Source organism: Caretta caretta, chromosome 14, assembly GCF_965140235.1.
Source record: "Caretta caretta isolate rCarCar2 chromosome 14, rCarCar1.hap1, whole genome shotgun sequence".
In the NCBI taxonomy this organism is placed as follows: Eukaryota; Metazoa; Chordata; order Testudines; family Cheloniidae; genus Caretta; species Caretta caretta.
Genome location: NC_134219.1, coordinates 48,614,414 through 48,638,007, shown reverse-complemented (window position 1 = coordinate 48,638,007; position 23,594 = coordinate 48,614,414). Strand labels below are relative to the sequence as shown.

General features: G+C 67.7%; 2 protein-coding genes across 3 annotated transcripts; both read left to right on the top strand.

Annotated features, from left to right (window-relative positions):
* The first annotated feature begins 1,210 nt into the window (after positions 1-1,210).
* Positions 1,211-4,893, top strand: ATP6V1G2 (ATPase H+ transporting V1 subunit G2). Its single transcript, XM_048817334.2, has 3 exons — positions 1,211-1,343; positions 3,093-3,193; positions 4,310-4,893. The coding sequence occupies exons 1-3, from the start codon at positions 1,262-1,264 to the stop codon at positions 4,481-4,483; spliced, it is 357 nt and encodes a 118-aa protein (XP_048673291.1). The 5' UTR covers positions 1,211-1,261; the 3' UTR covers positions 4,484-4,893.
* Positions 4,894-9,108: 4,215 nt separating this feature from the next.
* Positions 9,109-19,386, top strand: DDX39B (DExD-box helicase 39B). 2 transcript variants are annotated; one of them, XM_048817337.2, is made up of 11 exons: positions 9,109-9,216; positions 12,053-12,291; positions 13,159-13,286; positions 13,527-13,619; positions 13,779-13,962; positions 14,181-14,299; positions 15,542-15,673; positions 15,763-15,872; positions 16,631-16,775; positions 18,032-18,179; positions 18,500-19,386. In XM_048817337.2, the coding sequence occupies exons 2-11, from the start codon at positions 12,081-12,083 to the stop codon at positions 18,514-18,516; spliced, it is 1,287 nt and encodes a 428-aa protein (XP_048673294.1). In that variant the 5' UTR covers positions 9,109-9,216; positions 12,053-12,080; the 3' UTR covers positions 18,517-19,386. The 2 variants fall into 2 exon arrangements, with proteins under 2 accessions (XP_048673294.1, XP_074975735.1); XM_075119634.1 differs by lacking the exons at positions 9,109-9,216; positions 15,763-15,872; positions 16,631-16,775; positions 18,032-18,179; positions 18,500-19,386 and having other exon boundaries at positions 14,594-15,607.
* The last annotated feature ends 4,208 nt before the right edge of the window (positions 19,387-23,594 follow it).

The window sequence follows — 23,594 nt, the reverse complement described above, 5'->3', positions numbered from 1 at the left end:
ATAAGGGGGCTGCGGGTGGGGAGTGAGGGGCACCGGCAGGGCTGGGGGGGGCAGGGCCGGGCTGGCAGGGGCTGTGGGTCAGGAGGGGGGTGACACGGAGTACCCAGGCGATGCTCTGGAACTGCTCCCCATGAAGCTGGGCAGGACTCTGGGGCAGTCCCCTCTCGGGGAGCAGCCTGTCTGCAGGACACACAGCTCCCCCGGCTTCCACCTTCCTGGGTCTGACCCCGGAGCCTTCAGCCTCCCCTGCCCCTCCGTGCGCTTCCCACAGCGAGTCCGCCCGGGCGGGGTCCTGGGGGGCCAGAGGGTCCTGCCCCCCAACTCCGCAGTCAGACGTGACTCTCAGCCAGCCAGTAAAACAGAAGGTTTATTAGACGACAGGAACATGGTCTAACACAGAGCTTGCAGGTGCAGAGAACGGGACCCCTCAGCTGGGTCCATTTTGGGGGGCAGTGAGCCAGACAACCATGTCTGCACTTCACTCCATGTCCCAGCCAGCCCCCAACTGAAACCCCCTCCAGCCCCTCCTCCTCTGGGCTTTGTTCCTTTCCCGGGCCAGGTGGTCACCTGATTCCTTTGTTCTCCAACCCTTCAGCTCTCACCTTGCAGGGGGGGAAGGGCCCAGGCCATCAGTTGCCAGGAAACAGGGTGTTGGCCATTCTCTGTGTCCAGACCCCTTCACACACCTGCCCTCTAGGGCTCTGCAACGATCATACACCCTCACCCCACCCCCTAGAGACTTAAGAACTGCCTAGGGGAAACTGAGGCACCCCCACACTATTCAGAGGAAACATTAAGAACAGTCCCGCCTTATCATGGGGGGGGGCACCGGCAGAGCTGGGGGGGGCAGGGGGCTGTGGGTCAGGAGTGAGGGGCACAGGCAGAGCTGGGAGGGGCCCAGAGCTGGGGGGGGCAGGGGGCTGCGGGTCGGTAGTGAGGGGCACCAGCAGAGCTGGGGGTGCAGGGGGCTGCGGGTCGGCAGTGAGGGGCACCGGCAGAGCTGGGGGTGCAGGGGGCTGCAGGTCGGCAGTGAGGGGCATGGGCAGAGCTGGGAGGGGCCCAGAGCTGGGGGGGGCAGGGGGCTGCGGGTCGGCAGTGAGGGGCACCGGCAGAGCTGGGGGGGCAGGGGGCTGCGGGTCGGCAGTGAGGGGCACCGGCAGAGCTGGGGGGGCAGGGGGCTGCGGGTCGGGAGGGGGGAGCACACGTGAGGGGGGCGCTAGGACCCAGCCCCCCCTCCCCCGGTACCCAGCGCAGCCCGGCCATGGCGAGCCAGTCGCAGGGAATCCAGCAGCTGCTGCAGGCGGAGAAGCGGGCGGCCGAGAAGGTGGCAGAAGCCCGAAAACGTGAGAGCCGGGAGGGGTGGGGGGCGGGAGGGGATGGGGGGGTGGGATCTGGAGGGGGGATGGGTTCTGGAGCAGGAGGGATGGGGATGGGGGGTGGTGAGGGGGGAAGAGGGGATGGGGGTGGGGAGATCTGGAGGGGGAGCGATGGGGGGTGCTGAGGGGGGGAAAGGGGATGGGGTGGTGGGATCTGGAGGGGGAGGGATGGGGGTGCTGGGGGGGAAGAGGGGTTGCGGGTGTTGGGTTCTGGAGGGGGAGGGATAGGGGCTGTGGGGTGGGTGGGAGAGGATGGGGGATGGGTTCTGGAGCAGGGGGGATGGGGGGTGGTGAGGGGGGAAGAGGGGATGGGGGTGGGGAGATCTGGAGGGGGAGCGATGGGGGGTGCTGAGGGGGGGAAAGGGGATGGGGTGGTGGGATCTGGAGGGGGAGGGATGGGGGTGCTGGGGGGGAAGAGGGGTTGCGGGTGTTGGGTTCTGGAGGGGGAGGGATAGGGGCTGTGGGGTGGGTGGGAGAGGATGGGGGATGGGTTCTGGAGCAGGGGGGATGGGGGGTGGTGAGGGGGGAAGAGGGGATGGGGGTGATGGGTTCTGGAGGGGGAGCGATGGGGGGGTGAGGAGAGGATGGGGGGATGGGTTCTGGAGCAGGGGGGATGGGGGGAGGGGATGGGGGCGGTGGGATCAGGACGGTGGGTGGAAGAGCATGGGGGGATGGGTTCTGGAGAGGGAGGGATAGGGGCTGTGGGGTGGGTGGGAGAGGATGGGGGATGGGTTCTGGAGCAGGGGGGATAGGGGGTGGTGAGGGGAGAAGAGGGGATGGGGGTGATGGGTTCTGGAGGGGGAGTGATGGGGGCTGGGGGTGGGTGGGAGGGGATGGAGATGATGGGTTCTGGAGGGGGAGCGATGGGGGGGTGAGGAGAGGATGGGGGGATGGGTTCTGGAGAGGGAGGGATAGGGGCTGTGGGGTGGGTGGGAGAGGATGGGGGATGGGTTCTGGAGCAGGGGGGATGGGGGGTGGTGAGGGGAGAAGAGGGGATGGGGGTGATGGGTTCTGGAGGGGGAGTGATGGGGGCTGGGGGTGGGTGGGAGGGGATGGAGATGATGGGTTCTGGAGGGGGAGCGATGGGGGGGTGAGGAGAGGATGGGGGGATGGGTTCTGGAGCAGGGGGGATGGGGGATGCTGAGGGGGGAAGAGGGGGAGGGGATGCGGGCGGTGGGATCAGGACGGTGGGTGGAAGAGCATGGGGGGATGGGTTCTGGAGGGGGAGGGATGGGGGCTATGGGGTGCGGAGGGGGGAGAGGATGGGGGATATGGCCACAGGGCAGGGGGTCTGATCTGATGGGGCTGGGGGTTCAGGGGTGGAGTGGGAGGGGCTGTTGGTGGAGTCTGGCTGTAGGGGGGAGGTTGGGGGGATAAGGGGGGGCAGTTGACGGGCACAGGGGACAAGCGATACTTGGGGGTCGGGTGACGAGGGGACAGGGTCTGGAGTGGGGTTTGGTAGCAGGGAGGGGGGAAGTCCTGGGGCAGGGGGCACAGCTGGGGGGAGCAGACGTTGGGGTGGAGACCCCACAGAATCCCCCCTGGGTTTGGGGGCATCGAGGAAGGGTCCCCCGATACCAAGGACGGGGCCTGGGAGCCTGGACAGATGAGGATGGAGAGCCTGGACTCCTGGGTTCCCTCCCGGCTCGGGGAGGGGGCTCTTGTAGCTGGGTGGGGGATGCCAGCCCGGACTCCTGGGTTCTCTGTCGCCCCCAGGGAAGGCCCGGCGGCTGAGGCAGGCGAAGGAGGAGGCGCAGGTGGAGATCGAGGGGTACCGGCTGGAGCGGGAGCGGGATTTCCAGCAGAAGCAGCAGGCGGTGAGAGGGGGTGCGGAGAAGTGGGGTCAGGGGGAGGGGTTGGCTGTTGGGGGGTAGGTTTGGGGGCAGGATCAGGGCTGGGGTTGGGGGGATTGGTGGCTTGGAGGGGTCGGGGGCATGGGAGGGGAGGTAGGGGGGCAGTGGTGGTGGTCGGGGGGCAGTGGGGCAGTTGGAGGGTGGGGGGATATTGCAGAGGTCTCCGCCCCGGTCTCACCCCCGTCTCCCGCAGGTGCTGGGCTCCCGGGGGCTGTGGGGGGTCGGGGGCAGGGGATTGGGGGGTCTCCGCCCGGTCTCACCCCCGTCTCCCGCAGGCGCTGGGCTCCCGGGGGCGGCGGGGGAGGTTGGGGGGCTGCGGGAGGTCGGGGGGCAGGGGATTGGGGGGTCTCCGCCCCGGTCTCACCCCCGTCTCCCGCAGGCGCTGGGCTCCCGGGGGAGGCGGGGGAGGTTGGGGGGCTGCGGGGGGTCGGGGGGCAGGGGATTGGGGGGTCTCCGCCCCGGTCTCACCCCCGTCTCCCGCAGGCGCTGGGCTCCCGGGGGAGGCGGGAGAGGTTGGGGGGCTGCGGGGGGTCGGGGGGCAGGGGATTGGGGGGTCTCCGCCCCGGTCTCACCCCCGTCTCCCGCAGGCGCTGGGCTCCCGGGGGAGGCGGGGGAGGTTGGGGGGCTGCGGGGGGTCGGGGGCAGGGGACTGGGGGGTCTCCGCCCGTCTCACCCCCGTCTCCCGCAGGCGCTGGGCTCCCGGGGGCGGCGGGGGAGGTTGGGGGGGGTCGGGGGCAGGGGACTGGGGGGTCTCCGCCCGGTCTCACCCCCGTCTCCCGCAGGCGCTGGGCTCCCGGGGGCGGTGATGGAGGTTGGGGGGCTGCGGGGGGTCGGGGGGCAGGGGATTGGGGGGTCTCCGCCCGGTCTCACCCCCGTCTCCCACAGGCGCTGGGCTCCCGGGGGCGGCGGGGGAGGTTGGGGGCCTGCGGGGGGTCGGGGGCAGGGGACTGGGGGGTCTCCGCCCGGTCTCACCCCCGTCTCCCGCAGGCGCTGGGCTCCCGGGGGCGGCGGGGGAGGTTGGGGGGGGTCGGGGGCAGGGGATTGGGGGGTCTGCGCCCGTCTCACCCCCGTCTCCCGCAGGCGCTGGGCTCCCGGGGCCACGTGTGCGCGGAGGTGGAGTCGCAGACGCGCCGGCGGGTCCAGGCCATGCAGGGGGGCCAGGCCCAGGGCAAGGAGCGGGTCCTTCGCCAGCTGCTGGGCCTGGTGTGCGCCGTGCACCCCCAGCTGCACCCCAATTACCGCCTGGCCGCCTAGGGGCTGCCCCATTCCCCCCAGCCCTGCCCCCTGTCCCAAGCTCCACCCCAATTACTGCGTGGCTGCCTAGGGGCTGCCCCATGGACCCCCCAGCTCCACCCTCTGCCCCCCGGCTCTGTCCCCTGCTCCCCAGCTGCACCCCAACCGGGGGCGCAGAGCTCCCTACCCCGTGCCCCCCCCCGAGAGCTCTTGTGGGTGTGCCCTGATCCCTAATGGACTGATTGTCCCCTGAACCCTTAAACCCGTCCCCTCCAGCTGTACCCCAAATATCCCAGCTGTCCCCCCAAACTGTCCCATCCAGCTGTACCCCCAGCCCCTCCCCACCAGCTGTCCCCCTATATCCCAACCCCGCATGTCTCCTGCACTGATTGTGCCCGTGAAATGTGAATAAACGGTGACCAGTGGAGAAAGCCTCGTTATTTCACAGCGTGGGGTGGGGCAGGACACCTGGGTTCTATCCCAGCTCTGGGAGGGGCATGGGGTCTATTGCATTCAAGCAACTGGCTCTGGGGTGAGGCGTGGGGGGCTGGTTATATGGGGAGCCCTCGCCCGGCGCTGAGCTGCGGCTGGCTCTGGGGTGAGGCGCGGGGGGCTGCTTATATGGGGAGCCCTCGCCCGGCCCTGAGCTGTGGCCGGCTCTGGGGTGGGGCGCGGGGGCTGGTTATAGGGGGAGCCCTCGCCCGGCCCTGAGCTGCGGCCGGCTCTGGGGTGGGGCGCGGGGGCTGGTTATAGGGGGAGCCCTCGCCCGGCACTGAGCTGCGGCCGGCTCTGGGGTGGGGCGCGGGGGCTGGTTATAGGGGGAGCCCTCACCTGGCCCTGAGCTGCGGCTGGCTCTGGGGTGGGGCGCGGGGGCTGGTTATAGGGGGAGCCCTCGCCTGGCCCTGAGCTGCGGCTGGCTCTGGGGTGGGGCGCGGGGGCTGGTTATAGGGGGAGCCCTCGCCCAGCACTGAGCTGCGGCCGGCTCTGGGGTGGGGCGCGGGGGCTGGTTATAGGGGGAGCCCTCACCCGGCACTGAGCTGCGGCCGGCTCTGGGGTGCAGCAGAGGGGGTTCACTTTGACGATAGCGACCATCGTTTCTCCCCTCTCGTTCTCCTGCCCCCCCATCCCCATCTTTCCGGGCCCTTCTCGCCAACCCCGCCCCTCGCACTGTGGTTTGACTGGCTGCACCTGGTGAGCAGGAGGTGGCTGGGCTCTGGGCACCCCAACTTCCGCTGCCTCCCATTGAGCTCAGGGTGGCACCGGGTCCAGGGGTGCAGCCAGCAGGTTGCGTCCTTCCCTGCCACAGTGTTTGCAGCCACTTTGCCCCGTGCCTGCTCCCGGGTACCAGCCCCTCTCCAAGGGGGGCTGGGGCAGCGCGGGCAAAGCCCTGTCCAACCGTCGCTGCAGTGCAAACCCCTGACTCTGCAGTTCGAACCCCAGCCCCGGCATTTCACCAGGACCGATCGTGTTTGCACGACTGTCCATACGACCACCCCCTTCCGCTGGTCAGGCTTTGGGAGGCTCTGTACCAGGCCTCTCTCTCACCAACGCACACAGTCCCGCAGAACTCACCGCCCCCACTGCCCCGGATCAGCTCACTGCTAGGCGTGCGACTTGGGGCCGCGTGGCAGTTTGAGCCCCCAGATTGGTGATCTCACATCCATGTGGTCCATGTTGAATGGCGTCAAAACTGGCTAACTGATAGATCTCAAAATGTCCCAGCAAACAGGGACTCCCCGCCGAGAGGCAGACAATTCCTACTTTTTCTCAACGACTTGGGAGAAAACATCAGAGTGTGACGGACAAAACGTGCCGACGACCCAAACCCTGGGAGAGCGGGAACCGGTGAAGAGACAGGGCCCGGACCCCGAGTGGTCCGGTGGGTCGCAGGGGAGCTGGGCCGGAGCCAACAATCTGCATGTCAACCCGGCTCCGTGTCAACGTCTCCCTCGAGCAGAGCGTGGCGGCCGCAGGGCCAGGCTGGGGGAAGCGGCGCGGGTTGAGGGACGTGCTGGCCGCCACTTTCCACGGCCCCCATTGGCCCGGAACGGCGAACCCGCGGCCAGTGGGAGCTGTGATCGGCCAAACCTGCGGACGCGGCAGGTAAACAAACCGGCCCAGCCTGCCAGCGACTTCCCTGATAGGCCGCGTGCCAAAGGCTGCCGATCCCCGGTCTGAAGGAAGGCCATCAGCTGCCGTTTGGAGGCAGTTATGCACAATACTGAAGATCTCTTTCTAAATTGGCCTGCAGCTTTCGCCACATATTGCTTTCCCCACAGTGCCTGGCACCCCGAAAGTTAGCATTGGTGTTGCCTGCACAGATTCTCAGTGGGAGAAAATACCATACCAGGAAGCAGGTTTTGGTCCTGTTTGTTCGACGCATCCCCACTAAGTGTAACAGAGGAACACTTGTCCGACTCACGCCGCACTTCTTCAGTGGGTAAAGGAGCTAGGACGTCGCAAACAATTGCCTCAGATTTTGCGCCAGCAGATGAAAACTTAGGCTGGCAATTTCATAATTATTTGTGAGGTACGGTGAGCGGACTGGAAACCCTGTCCGTGCCGGACTGAGTGGGCAGCAAACACCCCCTTGCTGCCAAAACCTTTTTCCGCTTCTGTGTCTTGCCTCAGAAGAAACCCGGAAACGGTTGGAGATAAACAAGATTCTCGGCGTCTCTGTGTTTCTTGCTCTGGAGGTGCATTTCGGCCGCCGTGATCAATGGAGCCACGGGTTCCACACGTCTCGCGGACCCCTGGGCTGTCGGCCGGTGCTGAAGGGCCTTTCGTTAAAAAACTTGAACTGCTTTTGGAGGTCTTCGTTAAAATGACACAGCCGTTCCAGAGACATTTTTCTAGCCAGAAAGGACCACAGGCAAACTACTGCTTCTTCTAGGGACACAAAAGAACCAAAGCAACACGGGCAGCAACCCCAGCTGGTGATGGAAGGGAGCTGCCAGCTGGGCGACGGAGCGCAGCCGCTTGCTGGTGACGCCTAGCTCTGAAGACAGCGCCCAGGCCCGCCGCAGCGCAGAAGTCAGGGCAGCGCGGTGACCACTGGCTCAGCCCAGCATCTGAATACAGCGGGCTCAGGGCAACTTTCGGCTACCACAAAATGTGCAATTAACGCCCCCTCCCAGGCTAGGCAAACCCTGGAGCTGGGACGAGATGACCCCGCTGCTTTCAGCCTGCAGCTCGGCGAGCCAGCAACCATCAGCGTTCGCCAGTCAGATCGGGCGGACGCTGACAAGCCATTTAGCCAGGTGCCCGTCGCTGACGTGGGTTCCCACCTTCTCCGCGCTGGCCGTGTGCCGAACGGACAGGGAAATGAACCCACGTGGCGACCCAGCAGGTTGCTCGCAGCCGTCTGCGTTGAGCCTGGCAGTAAGGAGGGCTCAGACGCCGGGGTGGTTATACCAGGCCAGGCTGACGTCTCCGCTCTGCCGTGTGGCCGGAGAGCGGGCGCTGCTGCCGGGGGGCCAGCCAGCGCTGCCGGCGCAAGTCGGGGACCTGTGCCCAGTTTGGGCCAAAGAGTCGGGACGGCTGGGTCAGAGCTGGAGAAGGGGACTGTGCTCCCCCTCACTATAGGGAACATGGCATTATGTGGGCGTGGCCAGAAGGGGGTGCGGCATCACATGGGGTGTGGCCAGAAGGGTGCGTGGCATAACAGGGCATGGCCAGAGGGGATGTGGCATCACGGGGTGTGGCCAGAGGGGACTGAGGCCTCATGGGGGACATGGCCAGAGGGGAGCATGGCACCACAGGGGTGTGGCCAGGGAGAAGCGTGGCATCATAGGGGCGTGGCCAGAGGGGAGCATGGCATCACGGGGGTGTGGCCAGGGAGAAGCGGGCCTCATGGGGGACGTGGCCAGAGGGGAGCATGGCATCACGGGGGTGTGGCCAGGGAGAAGCGTGGCCTCATGGGGGACGTGGCCAAAGGGGAGCATGGCATCACGGGGGTGTGGCCAGGGAGAAGCGTGGCATCATGGGGGCATGGCCTGGGGGGGAGCGTGGCCTCAAGGGGCTGTGGTCAGAGGGGGACATATCATTATGGTGAGCATGGCCAGAGGGGAGCGTGGCATCACAGGGGCGTGGCTGGGGGAGCGTGGCATCACGGGGGTGTGCCCAGAGGGGAGCGTGCCCTCAAGGGGGCGTGGCCAGAGGGGAGCATGACATCACAAGGACGTGGCTGGGGCGGGGGGGGGGGAGCGTGGCCTCAAGGGGCTGTGGTCAGAGGGGGACATGTCATCACGGTGAGCATGGCCAGAGAGGAGCGTGGCAACATGGAGGGCTGCCCCCCCCCGGCGCCATGACCCCCAGTGACGTCAGCCCAGGACAAGGCCTCAGAGGCAAAGTGAAGCCTGAACCAAACTACTCCCAGCCCCTCCCCCCATGGCCAGCACTGCCAGAAGGACCCCGTGGGAAAAACAATCCCCCCGCTCCCTCCGGCTGCGGGGAGAGGTGCCCTCCTCAGTCGCCTGATCAAACACATGCACCCGCGAATCCGGAGCGCTCGGGTCCGTCCCCGTCGGGGGAAAGAAATGCTACACAGTGCCCCACTGTTGTGTGTGTGTGTGTGTGTGTGTGTGTTTTTTAATCAATCAGGCGTTGGGCTAGACAGCCCCGTCCGGCGCTGGGTCCTCGCCGCCGCGCGCTCCGCTCCTCCCCCGCCCCGCATGCCGGAAGTGGAGGCGCTGCTCACTTGTGGCCGCGGCCGCTGCGCGGAGGAGACTTGGGCGCCCCTCCCCCCGCAGGAGGTAAGAGGCCTCGGCGAGAATCGGTCGCGCATCGCCGCCATCTTGGGGCATCCGCCGCCCGGGGGGGCCGATACCCCTTCTCCGGGCGATTCTCTCTCCGATGGGCCCGGGCTCGGGGGCCATTTCCCGCTCCCGACCCCCGATCATGGGCCTGGAAGGGGCCCCGGGGGCCGGGATGGACGGATTCCCCATTGTGCGTCTATATGGCCGGGAATCCAAGATGGCGCCGGCCCTGCTCCCGTCTCCTCCTCCCGGCCCGCTCCGCCATCCGCGAACATCGGCCCCGTCCTGCTTCCCTGCCCCCGGGGGCCCGGCCGAGTGGGGAGGGGGGACGCCCCCGCCGCCCCCCAGCGGGATATTGGGGGGCCGCGAAGTAAACAAATAAATATGGCGCTTAAGACGCCCCCCCCCCCGGCTATAGGGGGAGCCTATGGCCAGCCGCAGGGCTCCTTGCAAGCGGGGGTGGGGGGGTGCAGTGCATGGGTGCGGGGTGCAATATGGGGTATATAAGGGAGGGGGCGTGGGAGTTGCAATGCAGGGGGAGGGGTGCAGGGTGGGGGCGGCAGTGCGGAGGGAGGGGGGTGTAATGTGGGGGGTGGGATCTCCCCGGTGCTGGGGGTGGAGGGGGAACAAGGGTGGGGGGTGCAGTTAATTGGGGGTAGTGTCCAAAGGCTGGGTAGGTGCATGGGGGGGCGGGGCCCCTGAAGTGTGTAGGGGCCATGGGGGGGGCGTGGAAGCAGATTCCCCCCCATCTATTGCAAGCTGCATGTGGAGACTTGGGGGCTGCCCCCTGGCAGCCTGGGAAGCAGGTTGCTGTGGGGTGCGGGCAGCCCCTGTTTCCTCCTGGTTGGCAAGGGAAGATGGGGGCACCTCCGTATTTCCTGTCCCCACACCCCAGGGAGGGGTGTGGGGTGCTGGGGCAGCTCCCCCCAATCCTTGACATTGCTGGGGGGGGGTGGAGTTACGGGGGGTGCATCTGCCCCCGGCTATTGTTTGCTTTGTCCTGCGCAAGGGGAGGGTTTTGGGGAGCAGTAGACGGGAGCATCCCAATGTCTGACGCACCTGCTGTATGTTGGGGGGGTAGGAGCGTGACCCCAAATCGTAATCTCCTTCCCCGCTCCCCTCCGAGAGCTGGAGAGAGAACCCAGGAGTCCTGGCTTTCACTGTGTGTCTGGAGTCACTAGGGAGCCCGGGGGCCCCCCCAGTATTGCAGGCTGTAGCTAGGGATCGGGGTCCAGTTTGCAAAGGACACTGGTGGGGTTTGGGGGCTACGGCTGCACCCCGAGGATTGCTTGTTGCACACGGACCTCCCCTCAACGTGGGGCTTCTGGGGCATGGCTGCACCCCATTATCTGCTGCGGGGTACGGATCCAGCCTCCCCCGTACCCACGGTTTGCATTGGAGGTGAACCCTAGTGCCCCTGGAGCTCACGTGTGGGTGGGATCTAGGGGGGCGGCTGCACCTCATTATAGTGGGGGGGCTGGATTCTATATAGCAGTACATGGGGGGGAAATATGGGGTGTGAAAACAGCCTGCCAGGTACTGGGAGGGGGGGCGGGAGGATGACCCCCCAAAACACTCCTCTGTAGCCGGCTCGCACTGGGGCAGGGTGCATGTGTGGGGTACACATGCGGCTCCCCAGGGCACAGTGGGCTCAAGTGGATGTGGGGGTGCAGCAACACCCCCGGAGTTAGTTCCGGGGTGGCTGGGAGTCGAGCGGCACCCCCCGATTGCATGGCTCCCTTGGGGTTAGGAGTTGTGGGGGTATCTCACGTCCGCAGGGCCAGGGGGTGCTGGACAAAAGGGGGGCATTTGGGGTCTCAGCACCAGTGGGAGGTTTGGGGGTGACCCAGTTTGAACCCCATACTTGGGGGGGGGCTATTGAGGGGGACATGGAGACGTTAGCTGGATAAAGGATTTTCCTAATTGGATTCTGGTCCAGCCCCAGGGCAGGGACTGGCTGGCTCTGGGGGCGGGGAATGGGGTGTGGGGGGCGCCGGGGCGAGGGCTGGCTGGCTCTGGGGGCGGGGAATGGGGAACGGGGGCTGGCTGTCTGTGGGTGCGAGGGCAGGCTGTCTCTGCGGGCGGGGAATGGGGTATGGGGGCGTTGGTCCTGGGGTGAGGGCAGGCTGGCTCTGGGGGCGGGGAATGGGGTCCGGGGGGCCGGTCCCGGGGCGGGGACTGGCTGTCTCTGCAGGCGGAGAATGGGGTATGGGGGGGGGGCGGTCCCAGGGCGGGGACTGGTGGTCTCTGCGGGCGGGGAATGGGGTATGGGGGGGGGCTGGCTCCGGGGTGAGGGCAGGGTGGCTCTGGGGGCGGGGAATGGGGTCCGGGGGGGCCGATCCCGGGGCGGGGGCAGGCTGGCTCTGGGGGCGGGGAATGGGGTCCGGGGGGCGCTGATCCCGGTTGAGGGCAGGCTGGCTCTGGGGGCGGGGAATGGGGTCCGGGGGGGCCGATCCCGGGGCGGGGGCAGGCTGGCTCTGGGGACGGGGAATGGGGTATGGGGGGGGCGGTCCCGGGGCGGGGACTGGCTGTCTCTGCGGGCGGGGAATGGGGTATGGGGGGGGGCTGGCTCCGGGGTGAGGGCAGGGTGGCTCTGGGGTCGGGGAATGGGGTCCGGGGGGGCGCTGATCCCGGTTGAGGGCAGGGTGGCTCTGGGGTCGGGGAATGGGGTCTGGGGGGCGCTGATCCCGGTTGAGGGCAGGCTGGCTCTGGGGGCGGGGAATGGGGTCTGGGGGGGCCGATCCCGGGGCGGGGACAGGCTGGCTCTGGGGGCGGGGAATGGGGTCCGGGGCGGCCGGTCCCAGGCCCCCGGCTGACCCCGCTGCCCCCCCAGTCTCAGCAGGCCCCCTCCCGGCGCCGCCATGGCGGAGAACGACGTGGATAACGAGCTGCTGGATTACGAGGATGACGAGGTGGAGAACCAGGCGGGGGGCGACGGGGTGGACGTGCCCCCCAAGAAGGACGTCAAGGGCTCCTACGTCTCCATCCACAGCTCCGGCTTCCGGGACTTTCTGCTGAAACCCGAGCTCCTCCGCGCCATCGTCGACTGCGGCTTCGAGCACCCCTCGGAAGGTCAGCCGGACGCCTGGGTCCCACCCCCGGCACTCGGGGGAGGGGGGCCGTGGGGGTCAGAGCATGGGGGCTGGGCACCAGGACTCCTGGGTTCTCTCCCCAGCTCTGGGAGGGGAGTGGGGCCTGGTGGTTAGAGCGGGGGGGGCTGGGTGCCAGGACTCCTGGGTTCTCTCCCGGTTCGGGGAGGGGAGTGGGGCCTGGTGGTTAGAGCGGGGGGGGGGGGGGCTGGGAGCCAGGACTCCTGGGTTCTCTCCCGGCTCGGGGAGGGGAGTGGGGCCTGGTGGTTAGAGCGGGGGGGGGGGGGGGCGGGCTGGGAGCCAGGACTCCTGGGTTCTCTCCCGGCTCGGGGAGGGGAGTGGGGCCTGGTGGTTAGAGCGGGGTGGGGCAGGGAGCCAGGACTCCTGGGTTCTCGCTCGGGGAGGGGAGTGGGGCCTGGTGGTTAGAGCGGGGGGGGGCTGGGTGCCAGGACTCCTGGGTTCTCTCCCGGCTCGGGGAGGGGAGTGGGGCCTGGTGGTTAGAGCGGGGTGGGGCAGGGAGCCAGGACTCCTGGGTTCTCTCTTGGGGAGGGGAGTGGGGCCTGGTGGTTAGAGCGGGGGGGGGGGGGGGCTGGGTGCCAGGACTCCTGGGTTCTCTCCCGGCTCTGGGAGGGGAGTGGGGCCTGGTGGTTAGAGCGGGGGGGGCTGGGTGCCAGGACTCCTGGGTTCTCTCCTGGCTCGGGGAGGGGAGTGGGGCCTGGTGGTTAGAGCGGGGTGGGGCAGGGAGCCAGGACTCCTGGGTTCTCGCTCGGGGAGGGGAGTGGGGCCTGGTGGCTGGCGTGCTTGGGGGGCTGGGTGAGCCCCGGCTGACCCCAGCCCCGCTGCCCTGCAGTGCAGCACGAGTGCATCCCGCAGGCCATCCTGGGCATGGACGTGCTGTGCCAGGCCAAGTCGGGCATGGGCAAGACGGCCGTCTTCGTGCTGGCCACGCTGCAGCAGCTGGAGCCCGTCACGGGGCAGGTGAGGGGGCCGGGAACGTGGGGGGCGGGACCCACTGGGAACGGCCTGGGGGGGTAGAGCCCATTTCGGGTGTTGGGGGGCGGGGAGAGACCAATTGGTGACTGACGGGGGGAGGGAAGGGGGAGAGACCATTGAATTGGGAGGTGGAAGGGCTGGTTGGAAGTGGCCGGGGGGCTGTGAGGAGGGGGGCTGGGGCTGCGTGGGGATGGGGGTCCCCGCACTAACGCCCCCGTCCCCCAGGTGTCTGTGCTGGTGATGTGCCACACGCGGGAGCTGGCGTTCCAGATCAGCAAGGAGTACGAGCGCTTCTCCAAGTACATGCCCAGTGTCAAGGTGAGGGGCAGGGAGCTGGGCGGGGGGGGCAGCCAGGCTCGGGGGAGGCAAGGAGCTGGTTTTGGGGGCGTGAGGCGCCATCTTGAGGGGTGGGGGCAGGGAGCGGGACTGGGGCGCAGGAGGGCAGCCAGCGGAGGGTCTCACCCTGCCCCCCCCCAGGTGGCGGTGTTTTTCGGGGGCCTGTCCATCAAGAAGGACGAGGAGGTGCTGAAGAAGAACTGCCCCCACATCGTGGTGGGGACGCCAGGCCGGATCCTGGCCCTGGCCCGCAACAAGAGCCTCAACCTCAAACACATCAAGCATTTCATCCTGGACGAGTGCGACAAGATGCTGGAGCAGCTCGGTGAGCGGGGGACCCCCTGGGGCCCCGTAGAGCAGCGGGAGGGGGACACGGGGGGACCCTATAGCGTAGCAGGGGCAGGTTATCCCTGGGGGCAACTGGGCGCATCCCATTCCTGACCCCGCCCTGCACGGCTGGGGGACGTGGGGCAGGTTTCCTGTGGGGGGTCCCAGCCACCCTGGGCTCACCCCGTTGCTGACCTCGCCCCCTTCTCCCCCCAGATATGCGCCGGGACGTCCAGGAGATCTTCCGCATGACCCCGCACGAAAAGCAGGTCATGATGTTTAGCGCCACCCTGAGCAAGGAAATCCGCCCCGTCTGCCGCAAATTCATGCAAGACGTAATTACCCCCTTCTACCTTCTTTGCCCCCCCGGCGCCCCCGCCCCCGGGGCGGCGCACGGGCCGCAGCGCCAGGACCGGCCCCTAGCACAGGCCCCCAGAGCTTCCGGAAGATCACTCGGGTTACGCTAGCTTCGGCACCCCCCCGGCGCGGGAAAACAGGGCGCCCCCTCTTCCCGCCCTCCCCCCCCGCCCCCCCTTCCTTCCCAGCGCGGCATCCACCCGGCACCGCAGCCTCCGGATCAGCTGGCCCCATACACCCAGGCAAGTGAGTGCTCCGTCTACCACGCACAGAGCCAGAGACCCCCACCCCCCCTCCCAGCCCCCCCGGCGCTCTGGAGACTGGCAGCACCCCCCGTGGCGAAGAGCAGCGGCGAGAGCGGAGACGGCCCGGCGGCGGCTCGCAGAGACTCGGCGGCGCCAGGATCCGGCTTATCCTTTTTCGGAACCGGCCTCGGGGGGCGGGGTTGGGGCTCACGGCAAATCTTCCCCCTCCCCCCCACCAAGAGCGAGACGTGGGGGCAGTGGAGTGCGGGAGGCAAGGGGTTAATCGGAACCCCTCCTCCCCGAGACGGCCCAGGGGGGCTTCACCTGGGGCTTGCTGGGGGCTACGCCAAGGGGAGGGCGCTTTCCCGGGCTCAGGGTTTGCATGCTGGGAAATTTCCCAGTGCATGCTGGGGGCTGTGTCAAGGGGAGGAGCCTAGAACTTTTGCCTCCTAGCTGGGAGCCCAGTGCATGCTGGGAAATCTCACCTGGCACCAGAGAAGGCAGGCAACCTAGCCGGGTCCAGCCCCTTCCTTGCCTGCCATTTCCCAGCAGGCACTGGGCACTGGGCGCTGGCAGGTTGGCGTCTGTGCCCTCTGGCCGTGCCCTCCCTGTTGGCTGGCTGTGAATGGGGGCATTATGTCTTGGGGGGCTGCTCCCCCCCTCCGTTCCCCAGCGTGGGGCCATCAAGCCAGTGGCACTGGCTGGTAGGGTCGTGGAGAGTAGTGGGGTGCTTTCCCCACAGGACCCCCCCCGCCTGCGGGGGCGGAGCAGTCCAGGGGGAACGGGGCAGTATGCTTCCTAGAGCGCTCAGCCCTGGGGCCCCACGGCTCGCAGCCCTGGGGGCTCGGCGGGGACCCGGCGTCCGGGCTGTTATCCAGGGGGCCCTGGGAGGGTATCTGGGGCACGGGTGGGGCGTGGGGGCGGGGTCTCTCCCCCAGGGCGGGCGGCGGGGTTCACCCTGCTCTGCCCCCCCAGCCCATGGAGATCTTCGTGGACGACGAGACCAAGCTGACGCTGCACGGCCTGCAGCAGTATTACGTCAAGCTGAAGGACAACGAGAAGAACCGCAAGCTCTTCGACCTGCTCGACGTGCTGGAGTTCAACCAGGTAGCGCCCCGCGGACCCAGGCGTCCGGGACGGGGCCCCAGGCCTCCGGGCGGTGCGCGCTCTCTCACCCCCTCCCTCCGCCCCCCCAGGTGGTGATCTTCGTCAAGTCGGTGCAGCGCTGCATCGCCCTGGCCCAGCTGCTGGTGGAGCAGAACTTCCCGGCCATCGCCATCCACCGGGGCATGCCCCAGGAGGAGAGGTGAGGGGGGCTGGGGCTCCGGGAGGGGGGGGCGGGATGGGATCCCGGGGTGCAAGCGCTGGGCCCCCCAAACTCTGCAGCCTGGGCCGTGTCCCACAACGCTGGCTCGTGACCAGCCGCAGACCCCCCCCCCGGCAGCCCCAGAGCCGCGCGCCAGCCGAACCCCCCCGGTCCCAGCACTGGACCCCGGGAATACACCGTCGTCCATGGAAGGCGGACGTGCGCCGGCCTGTGCAACCCCGGGCGGGTTTACCGCAGGCTCTGGGGCAGGTCCGCGGGGAATACGTTCCCTGCCTGCAAACGAGATGTCCGGGGTGGGCACGAAGTCGGAGCTCGTCACCGCCAGGACCCCGCAGCCCGGTTAGACCGGGCAGCACCGAGACGAAGCGGGTTGTGGATTGGGACTCGCCTGCTGGACGGGGGCTGGTGACGGCCGAACCCCCAGCCGGGCGCTGGTACCTCCTCCCTGGCATTGTGCCCCTCCGCCGGCTCCAGGGCAGCCGCCCAACACGTTCCCGGGGCGTCGTGCGCGTTCGTGGTGCCCCGATTTGACTTTCAGCTGATCGTCGCCTCGCCCCGATACCGCCCATGGCCTGCTTCGTTGGCACGCTCGCAAGTCTATGTAAATGAGGAATATGGGGGTTACAGGACACTCCCCTGAGTTAGTGTCACAGTGGGGGTGCTTTGTCCATGGGGGGGGGCTGCCGGGGGCTCAGGCCAGGCAGTGACCCCAAATACCTTCCCCTGCCCCCTCCCAGGCTGTCCCGCTACCAGCAGTTCAAGGATTTCCAGCGCCGGATCCTGGTGGCCACCAACCTCTTTGGGCGGGGGATGGACATCGAGCGGGTCAACATCGCCTTCAACTACGACATGCCCGAGGACTCGGACACCTACCTGCACCGGGTGAGCCGGACTCCTGGGTCCCACCCTGCGGGGGTGTTGGGAGCCGGGATGCCGGGGTTCTGTCCCAAGCTCTGGGAGGGGAGTGGGGGCTAGTGGTTAGAGCAGGGGGCTGGGAGTACTCCTGCGGGCATTCTGCGCCAAAACATTCCCACAATATTTTCAAGTTTTGCAAAAACCTGGGAATTTTATTTGTCAAATAAATGTGGAGGCTCCAGCCTGGCAGTGGGGAGCTCAGGCCGCTGGCTGCACAGAGGTGGGAGATCACTGTGCAGCCCCCTCTGCCCCCCAGGTCACGACTCAGCAGGGTGACTGCACCCAACCCTGACAAGTGCAAGGACCCAGGGCCCTGCCCCTCCATGCCAGGTGCACCAGGTGTGGACAGGCAGGCCAGCAAGGCAGGATCCAAGTGTGGAGTGGCTTGCGGGGGGGGATCCAGGTGTGGGGTGTGGGACAGTCTGGCGGCTCAGTGGGGGATCCAGGTGTGGTGGGGATCTGGATGCACAGGGGCTTGCTGGGGGGTTCTGGGTGCAACGGTAATGGGGCTCTGCAGGGGGGTGTCCAGGTGAAGGTGGTTGGGGCTCGGTGGGGTGGGGGTGAGGGTGGCTTGTCGGGGCGGTCCAGGTGCAGAGGAGTGGGGCCCATCGGGGGTGTTCTGTGTGCGGGGCTGGGTGAGGCTCAGCAGGAGGGTATGGGGGGTCTGGATGGGTGGGGGTTGGGTGGATGGGGCAGTAGCTCCCTGTGCAGGGATCCCTCCCCCTGCAGCTAAGGAGCGATGGGCACAGGAAGTGGTGGGAGGGGGAGGAGTTTACAGAGCTTTCTTCAGCCGGGGGGGCAATCTGGGGGTGGGGGAAGAAGTCCCGTCCTCCCCCGGCAGGGCGGGGGAGCAATCTGGGGGTGGGGGAAGAGGAAGTCCCGTCCCCCCCCGCCCCACCGGGATTAGCAGCTGATCCCAGCGCAGGGTAGGAGCCACCAGCCAGGTCCCCCCGCCCCGGCCCCACAGAGATTTACCCCTCTGCCAGCTGCCCTGGGCACCCGACATACTGCTGGGGAGGGGCACACGGCCGCTCTTGGGGCTTCCCTTCGCTTCCCCGTCAGAAACGCATTTCTCTGCGGGGGACGTGAATTCTGCGCCTGCGCAGTGATGCAGGATTCCCCCAGGAGCAGCTGGGAGCCAGGACTCCTGGGTTCTCTCCCCGGCGCTGGGAGGGGCGTGGGGGCTGGGCGGCGCGAGGCTCTAACCCCCCCCATCCCTATAGGTGGCGCGGGCTGGGCGGTTCGGCACCAAGGGCCTGGCCATCACCTTCGTGTCGGACGAGAACGACGCCAAGATCCTCAACGACGTGCAGGATCGCTTCGAGGTGAACATCAGCGAGCTCCCCGACGAGATCGACATCTCCTCCTACAGTGAGTTCCCGGGGGCCGAGGGGGGCAGCCCCTGATGGGCCGGGGATTGCTGCGAGCACACGGATCCCTGGTGGGGAGCCCAGGGAGGGGTGCAGGGACTGAGGGGGGGTGGCCCTGTCAGCTGATCTCTGCCCCCCACCTCCTTGGAGGCCCACGGTGCCTGTAGTGTCTTCCCCCCGCCCCTGCCATTCACGTGGGCTCTTCCTGAGATTCCCCTGTGGGGCCCAGCCCCCTGGCTGTGCCGAGGGGGGAGCAGGACGGGGTGTGGGGGGTTCCCTGGGGGCGCAGCCATTAACCTCCCTCTCCTCTCCCTCCCGCAGTCGAACAGACTCGATAAGGGGCGTCCTCGACACTCCTCGTCCCGCGTCGTCGTCCTTCTTTTGGTGGTTTTAACGCCTCCCCCACCCCACCCCCGTTTCATTTCCACGCGACCCCAAGAGCTGAGGAGGAGGATGGCCCTGCCCTGAGGACCGCAGCCCTGTCAGACTTCGGGGGGCGGGACGGGGGCGGGAGAACCACTGGAAGAGTGGACTGGAGCGGTGGGGGGGGCATCAGGACAGCAGGGTTCACCCCGTCCTGCCCTGCTGTGGTGGGAGGATCCCACCCACCCGCTGTGGGAAGCATCCCACGCCTCCCACCAATGATCCCTGACCTTTGTTGGCACCGATAGAAGGATCCCACTGCTCCCACCAACAGTCCCTGAACCCACTTCGCCAGGTGCGGGATCCACCACCGCCGAGCCCTGATCCCACGTGGGCACTAACCCAAGGAGGATCCCAGCTCTGCCACCAGCGCTCCCTGGTCTGGCTTGCTGGCCCCCCCGGAAGACGGCTCCCCCGCCTGTCGCCAGCTCCGACCCCGTCCTGTAAGAATTTCAGCCTCGCGAGCCCTTCGCTCCCGGCCGGGCTGACGCAGGGCCCCCTCCCCCGGTTCCCTGCGACTCGAGGCCATTTTTGTTTTTATAGGAAAAAAAAAAAAGAGAAAATCCTGAAAAAAAAGCCCCCACCCCCCGCGTCCTGTCTTTTATACCAAGGTTGGAGCCGGTTTTACCAGCGTCTTGCGGTTTTTGTGCGTTTCCTCGTTTTTCGTTGTCTGCATGGAGCGTCCGGGCCGTGCGGTGCCCTGCCGGGCCAGTGGGCGCTGGGGGCGCCGTGTGCGGCAGGTTTGGTAACGTCGCCCTGAGGATGGATTAAAAGACTTGTCAGAAGCCAGAGCCTGCTGCTGCTTTTTGGGGGGGGGGGGTGTCGTCCCGGACACCTGGCCCCCGGGAGGAACCCCCTCAGTGCGATGGCCCTTCGCGGGGGTCTGCGCTCTCCAGGGCCAGGCCCCGCTGCCCCCCGGGACCCCCCCAGGGAGTCCCCTCACCCTGGCCCCCCCGGCCCCTCCCACGGCTCCGGCCTGCAGGGACTCTCTGCCAGCGTCACAGGAGGGTTATTGGGGGTCTAGACCCACCCCAGGCAGGTCTTGGGGGTCTCAGGCCTAGTGCCCCTCAGCACAGGCCACGCTGGGCCAGGTCCCTCAGCCCATTGTCCTGCCACTGGCCAGAACCAGCTGCTCCCGAGCTGGGGGGGCCCCCAGTCACTGGGTCCCCAATCTCCAGGCCGCGGTCTGGGTCCCAGCTGACAGGCGGGCTCACACCTGGTCCCCAGCAGCAACAACCCCCCTATGCTGTTACACAGGGAAACTGAGGCACACAGTACACATGCAAACACAGGAAAATCCCCTGCTTTGTCACACCTGGCTCCCACCCCCCCTTGTTCTAACCACTGGATTCCCTGCCCCTCCCCCCCTCCCCCCCCCCCAAGCCCGAGGAGAACCCAGGTGTCCTGGCTCCCAACCCGCTTCAATCACTGGACCCACCCCCCTCCCCAGAGCCAGGGGAGACCCCAGGCGTGCGAAAGGAGGTTACAGAGGTTCCTGTCCCACCAGTGTTCTGGGCTCAGTGGATTTGGGGTTCCAGGAGGAGTCGGGGGGGGGGGAGCTCCCTTTCCCTGGATTGCTTGTGGGGCTGGGCTGCTCCCACCCTGATCAGCAGGAGTTTTCCCTCGACCCCAGAGCCAGGGCTGTAACTCCCCCCCGCCCCGCCTTGCCCCCACCTGCCCACATCTCCCTCTATCCCGAGGAGCCTCCCCCTTGCCCAGGTCCCCCCCGATGGAGCAGCCTCCTGCCCCGAACCCAGGTGCACCATGGGAGCGAACTGGCCCAGGGCTCTCAACGTTCCCGGGTGACTGCGCCCCGTTCAGGAGCAGGCTTTGGCTGGCGTCCCCCCGAGTTGAAAACCACGTGCTTCCGAAATCAGACATCAAAGCAGGGAAGCGTCCCAGCCGCTCGCCCTGAAATATTCCTTCCTTCCGCCCGTTCCCGTCCAATTCTCCAATCAGCCGCCCCCGGCTCTCGGGCAGTAAAAGCAGGCCGACCTCTAGCTGAGTTGCTGGAGACCCCTGCGGACCCCCGCGGACCTACAGGAACTTCGGCCGAGTTCTGTCAGCCGCTAGCAGTGGCCATAGGGAGGGTTGGTTGCCACCTGGGCAATCTCCCCAGGAGCAGTGGGGGGGGGGGGGTGTGGGGAGAAAGAGACCAGATCCAGCCCCATAGATACCCAGGGCGAGGGAACGAGGGGAGTAGAGGCTCTTCCCCAGAGGCACCCGGGGCAGGGCGATATGGGGGGCAGGGGATGGGTGGCAAAGGTGGTTTTTTAAATCTTTATTTGGCTGAACCTATTCAGTGAATCGCCCAGCCCAGCCAGGGCCTGAATTTCAGAAGCAAGAAGGGGCTTTGGGGCCATTTTTCTCCCCCGGGGGAGAAGCGGGGAGGAGGAGGGGAGACGAGCCCGACGCACCCTGCGTGGGCCTGAGAGGAGCCGATGGCTCGTCCGCTCCCGGGTCTCCCTGTCTAGCGCGGCCGGTTGGGGATCAGGAAAGGAGTGCGGGCGGCACCTTAGAGACGCCCACGAATCTCCCCGGCCGCCGGAGCCACGACCGTCAACCTGGGGAACGAGAAAGGGAACCCGCCCGTCGGCTTTCGGGCAAGCTTTGTAGCCGCTTCTCCTCGGTCTGACACCTGGAGACGAAGCGGGACTGTTCGTAATGTTTCCTCCGAATGCTGTGTGGGTGCCTCAGTTTCCCCGTGCCATTTCCTACGTCTCTCGGGGGGGGGGATCAGGGGGTGGGCTTGTGGCAGAGGCCTAGAGGGCAGGTGTGATGGTGTCTGGCCAGAGAATGAATTCCCAGCTAGCGCAGGGCACCCACGGCCTCTCTGGGGCAGCGGCCAAGACTCCCTCTCGAGCGAGCCACGCGGCTCCTGCCCCAGCCCGGAGCAGATCCGGGGCCCGGGGTTCTCGCTCTGGCTGCAGCTGGGTGGTTTCAGGGGCTCTGCCGGCCACAGCCGGCCGGGGTCAGGCTGAATTTGAGCCAGGGCCGGACGCTGAAAAGGGGCTGTAGCCGGGTCGCTAAAATGTGCCGCTGTCCAAGGGGCTTTTGTTCTTTTGCTCCCCCCCCCCCCCCCCCCGGAGAGGCTCCCAGCAGCCTGGGAAAGAAAAGAAAATCCAGGGGCACACGCCTGCTGGGGGAGGGGGCGAGGGGTTTGGGCCGAGAGAAGGGAATCGAGAGGGGCTATGGGGAGGGGAGACGCGGGTGAGTGGCAAGGGGGCTGGGGGAGAATAGGGATGGGGCCCCTGTGAGCCCCACACGCTCCCCGCACCATGGGAGCCAGGATCTGGGGTGACCTGGCCCCTCTGCAGGGTCTGAGCCCTCTAGCTCCGTCCTCTCTGGAACCCCCTTCAGGTAGGGGAAGGCTGCTCTCAAATCCCCCCTCACTCCTCTCTGCTGCAGACGAAACAGCCCCAGTCCCCGCAGCCGCTCCTCGTTCGTCACGGGCCCCAGCCCCCCGATCATTTTCCTTGCCCTCCGCTGGACCCTCCAATTTGTCCACATCCCCTCCGTAGTGGGGCCCCCAAAACTGGACGCAACACCCCAGGTGTGGCCTCCCCAGGGCCGAACGGAGGGGAACCATCACGTCCCTCGATCTGCGGGCAACGCTCCTCCTAATCCCGCCCGCTTTGCCGTTGGCCTTCCTGGCACGAGGGCCCGCTGCCGACGCGGACCCGGCTTCGCCCACTGTCACCGCCAGGGCCGGTTCGGCAGCCCGGCCGCCGAGCCGCTCGGTCCCCCGCCTGGAGCGGGGCTGGGGATTCTTCCGTCCTAAGGGCAGGACGCGTGGCCCACCGTGGTAAATGGGTTGGGGTCCCCGCTCCAGGGAGCTGGGAATTGAGCCCCGATCTCCGGAGGCCCAGCTGAGAGCCTTCACCGCGGGGCCCGCCTTCGATTTCCCAGCCAGCCGCCTGTAACTCCTGGCGGAAAACGCCGGCATGGACGTGGCGCGCCGGGGGGCTCGGGGGAAAGTGACCAGGCTGGGCGGGAAAGACGCCCCGGCTGCGATGGGTTTGTCGGGCTGTGAAAGCGTCTCCCAAGGGGGTAGGGCTGGGAGCCCCGGGGCTGGGAACACGTCGGATGGGGCCCCGGGGCCAGGGCTGGAGGGAAGGATCCGGCCTTGGGATCGCACAGGGCGTGGGTGAGATGGGCCCGTCGGGGGATTGTCGTATGTCAGGTTTCTCTGGAACAAAGAACCGTCTGTGGATGGAGGGGGACTGCCAGGGCGGCGGGAGAGTTTGGGGGGCCAAGGCACGGACGGGTGGTAAGGGGGGCTGCGGGTCGGGAGTGAGGGGCACCGGCAGAGCTGGGGGGGCAGGGCTGGGCTAGCAGGGGGCTGCGGTTCGGGAGTGAGGGGCACCAGCAGGGCCGAGGTGGGGGGCAGCCCAGGGCTTGGCTACGCTCTCTAATATGGGGTGCCCCCCTGTTCCTGGGCAGAGGAAATCCCAACACTGTTACCCCACCTGCCTGGTCACTACCCCACTACCCAGCATCTCCGACAGGGACACCCACATTCTGGGCTTTGTGGTGGGGAGTGTCCCGGGCTGCAGCCCCCTCCCCCCGGGCTCTCGTGGCTCCGTACGGCCCCCGGGAGTCGCCCCCGCCAGCGACGGCCCTTCCTGGGGGTCCGCTCGGTCCCGCTGCCTCCCGCGATCGCCCCTCTGAGCCTCCAGCCACCTGCTCTGCCGGGGACCCCTCGGGGAGTCCCCTCCCTCCGGACCCCCAGGTTCCCCCAGAGGGAGCGTCGCCCCCCGATCGCCAGCCTGCAGGGCCTCTCCGCCAGCGTCACCCAGGGGGGTTAGTGAGCGTCTGGACCCAGCCCTGGCAGGTCCCAGGGGCTCAGGCCTGGCCAGTCTCAGCCCCGGCCAGCTGGGTCTGGCCCCGTCCCCTGGGGCTCCGGCTGCTCCTTGTCCCCCTTCCAGCCGAGCCCCCATGTCCCCTCCCCTGACAGACCCTCCTCGCCCTTTGTCTTCCGTCCCAGGCTGCT

Bases quoted from the DNA above. Each gene is read 5' to 3' on its own strand.
- ATP6V1G2 (XM_048817334.2), top strand. From the start codon at position 1,262: ATGGCGAGCCAGTCGCAGGGAATCCAGCAGCTGCTGCAGGCGGAGAAG. The intron at 1,344-3,092 runs GTGAGAGCCGGG...TGTCGCCCCCAG, and splicing joins GGTGGCAGAAGCCCGAAAAC to GGAAGGCCCGGCGGCTGAGG. The intron at 3,194-4,309 runs GTGAGAGGGGGT...CGTCTCCCGCAG, and splicing joins TCCAGCAGAAGCAGCAGGCG to GCGCTGGGCTCCCGGGGCCA.
- DDX39B (XM_048817337.2), top strand. From the start codon at position 12,081: ATGGCGGAGAACGACGTGGATAACGAGCTGCTGGATTACGAGGATGAC. The intron at 13,620-13,778 runs GTGAGGGGCAGG...GCCCCCCCCCAG, and splicing joins AGTACATGCCCAGTGTCAAG to GTGGCGGTGTTTTTCGGGGG. The intron at 15,674-15,762 runs GTAGCGCCCCGC...CCGCCCCCCCAG, and splicing joins ACGTGCTGGAGTTCAACCAG to GTGGTGATCTTCGTCAAGTC.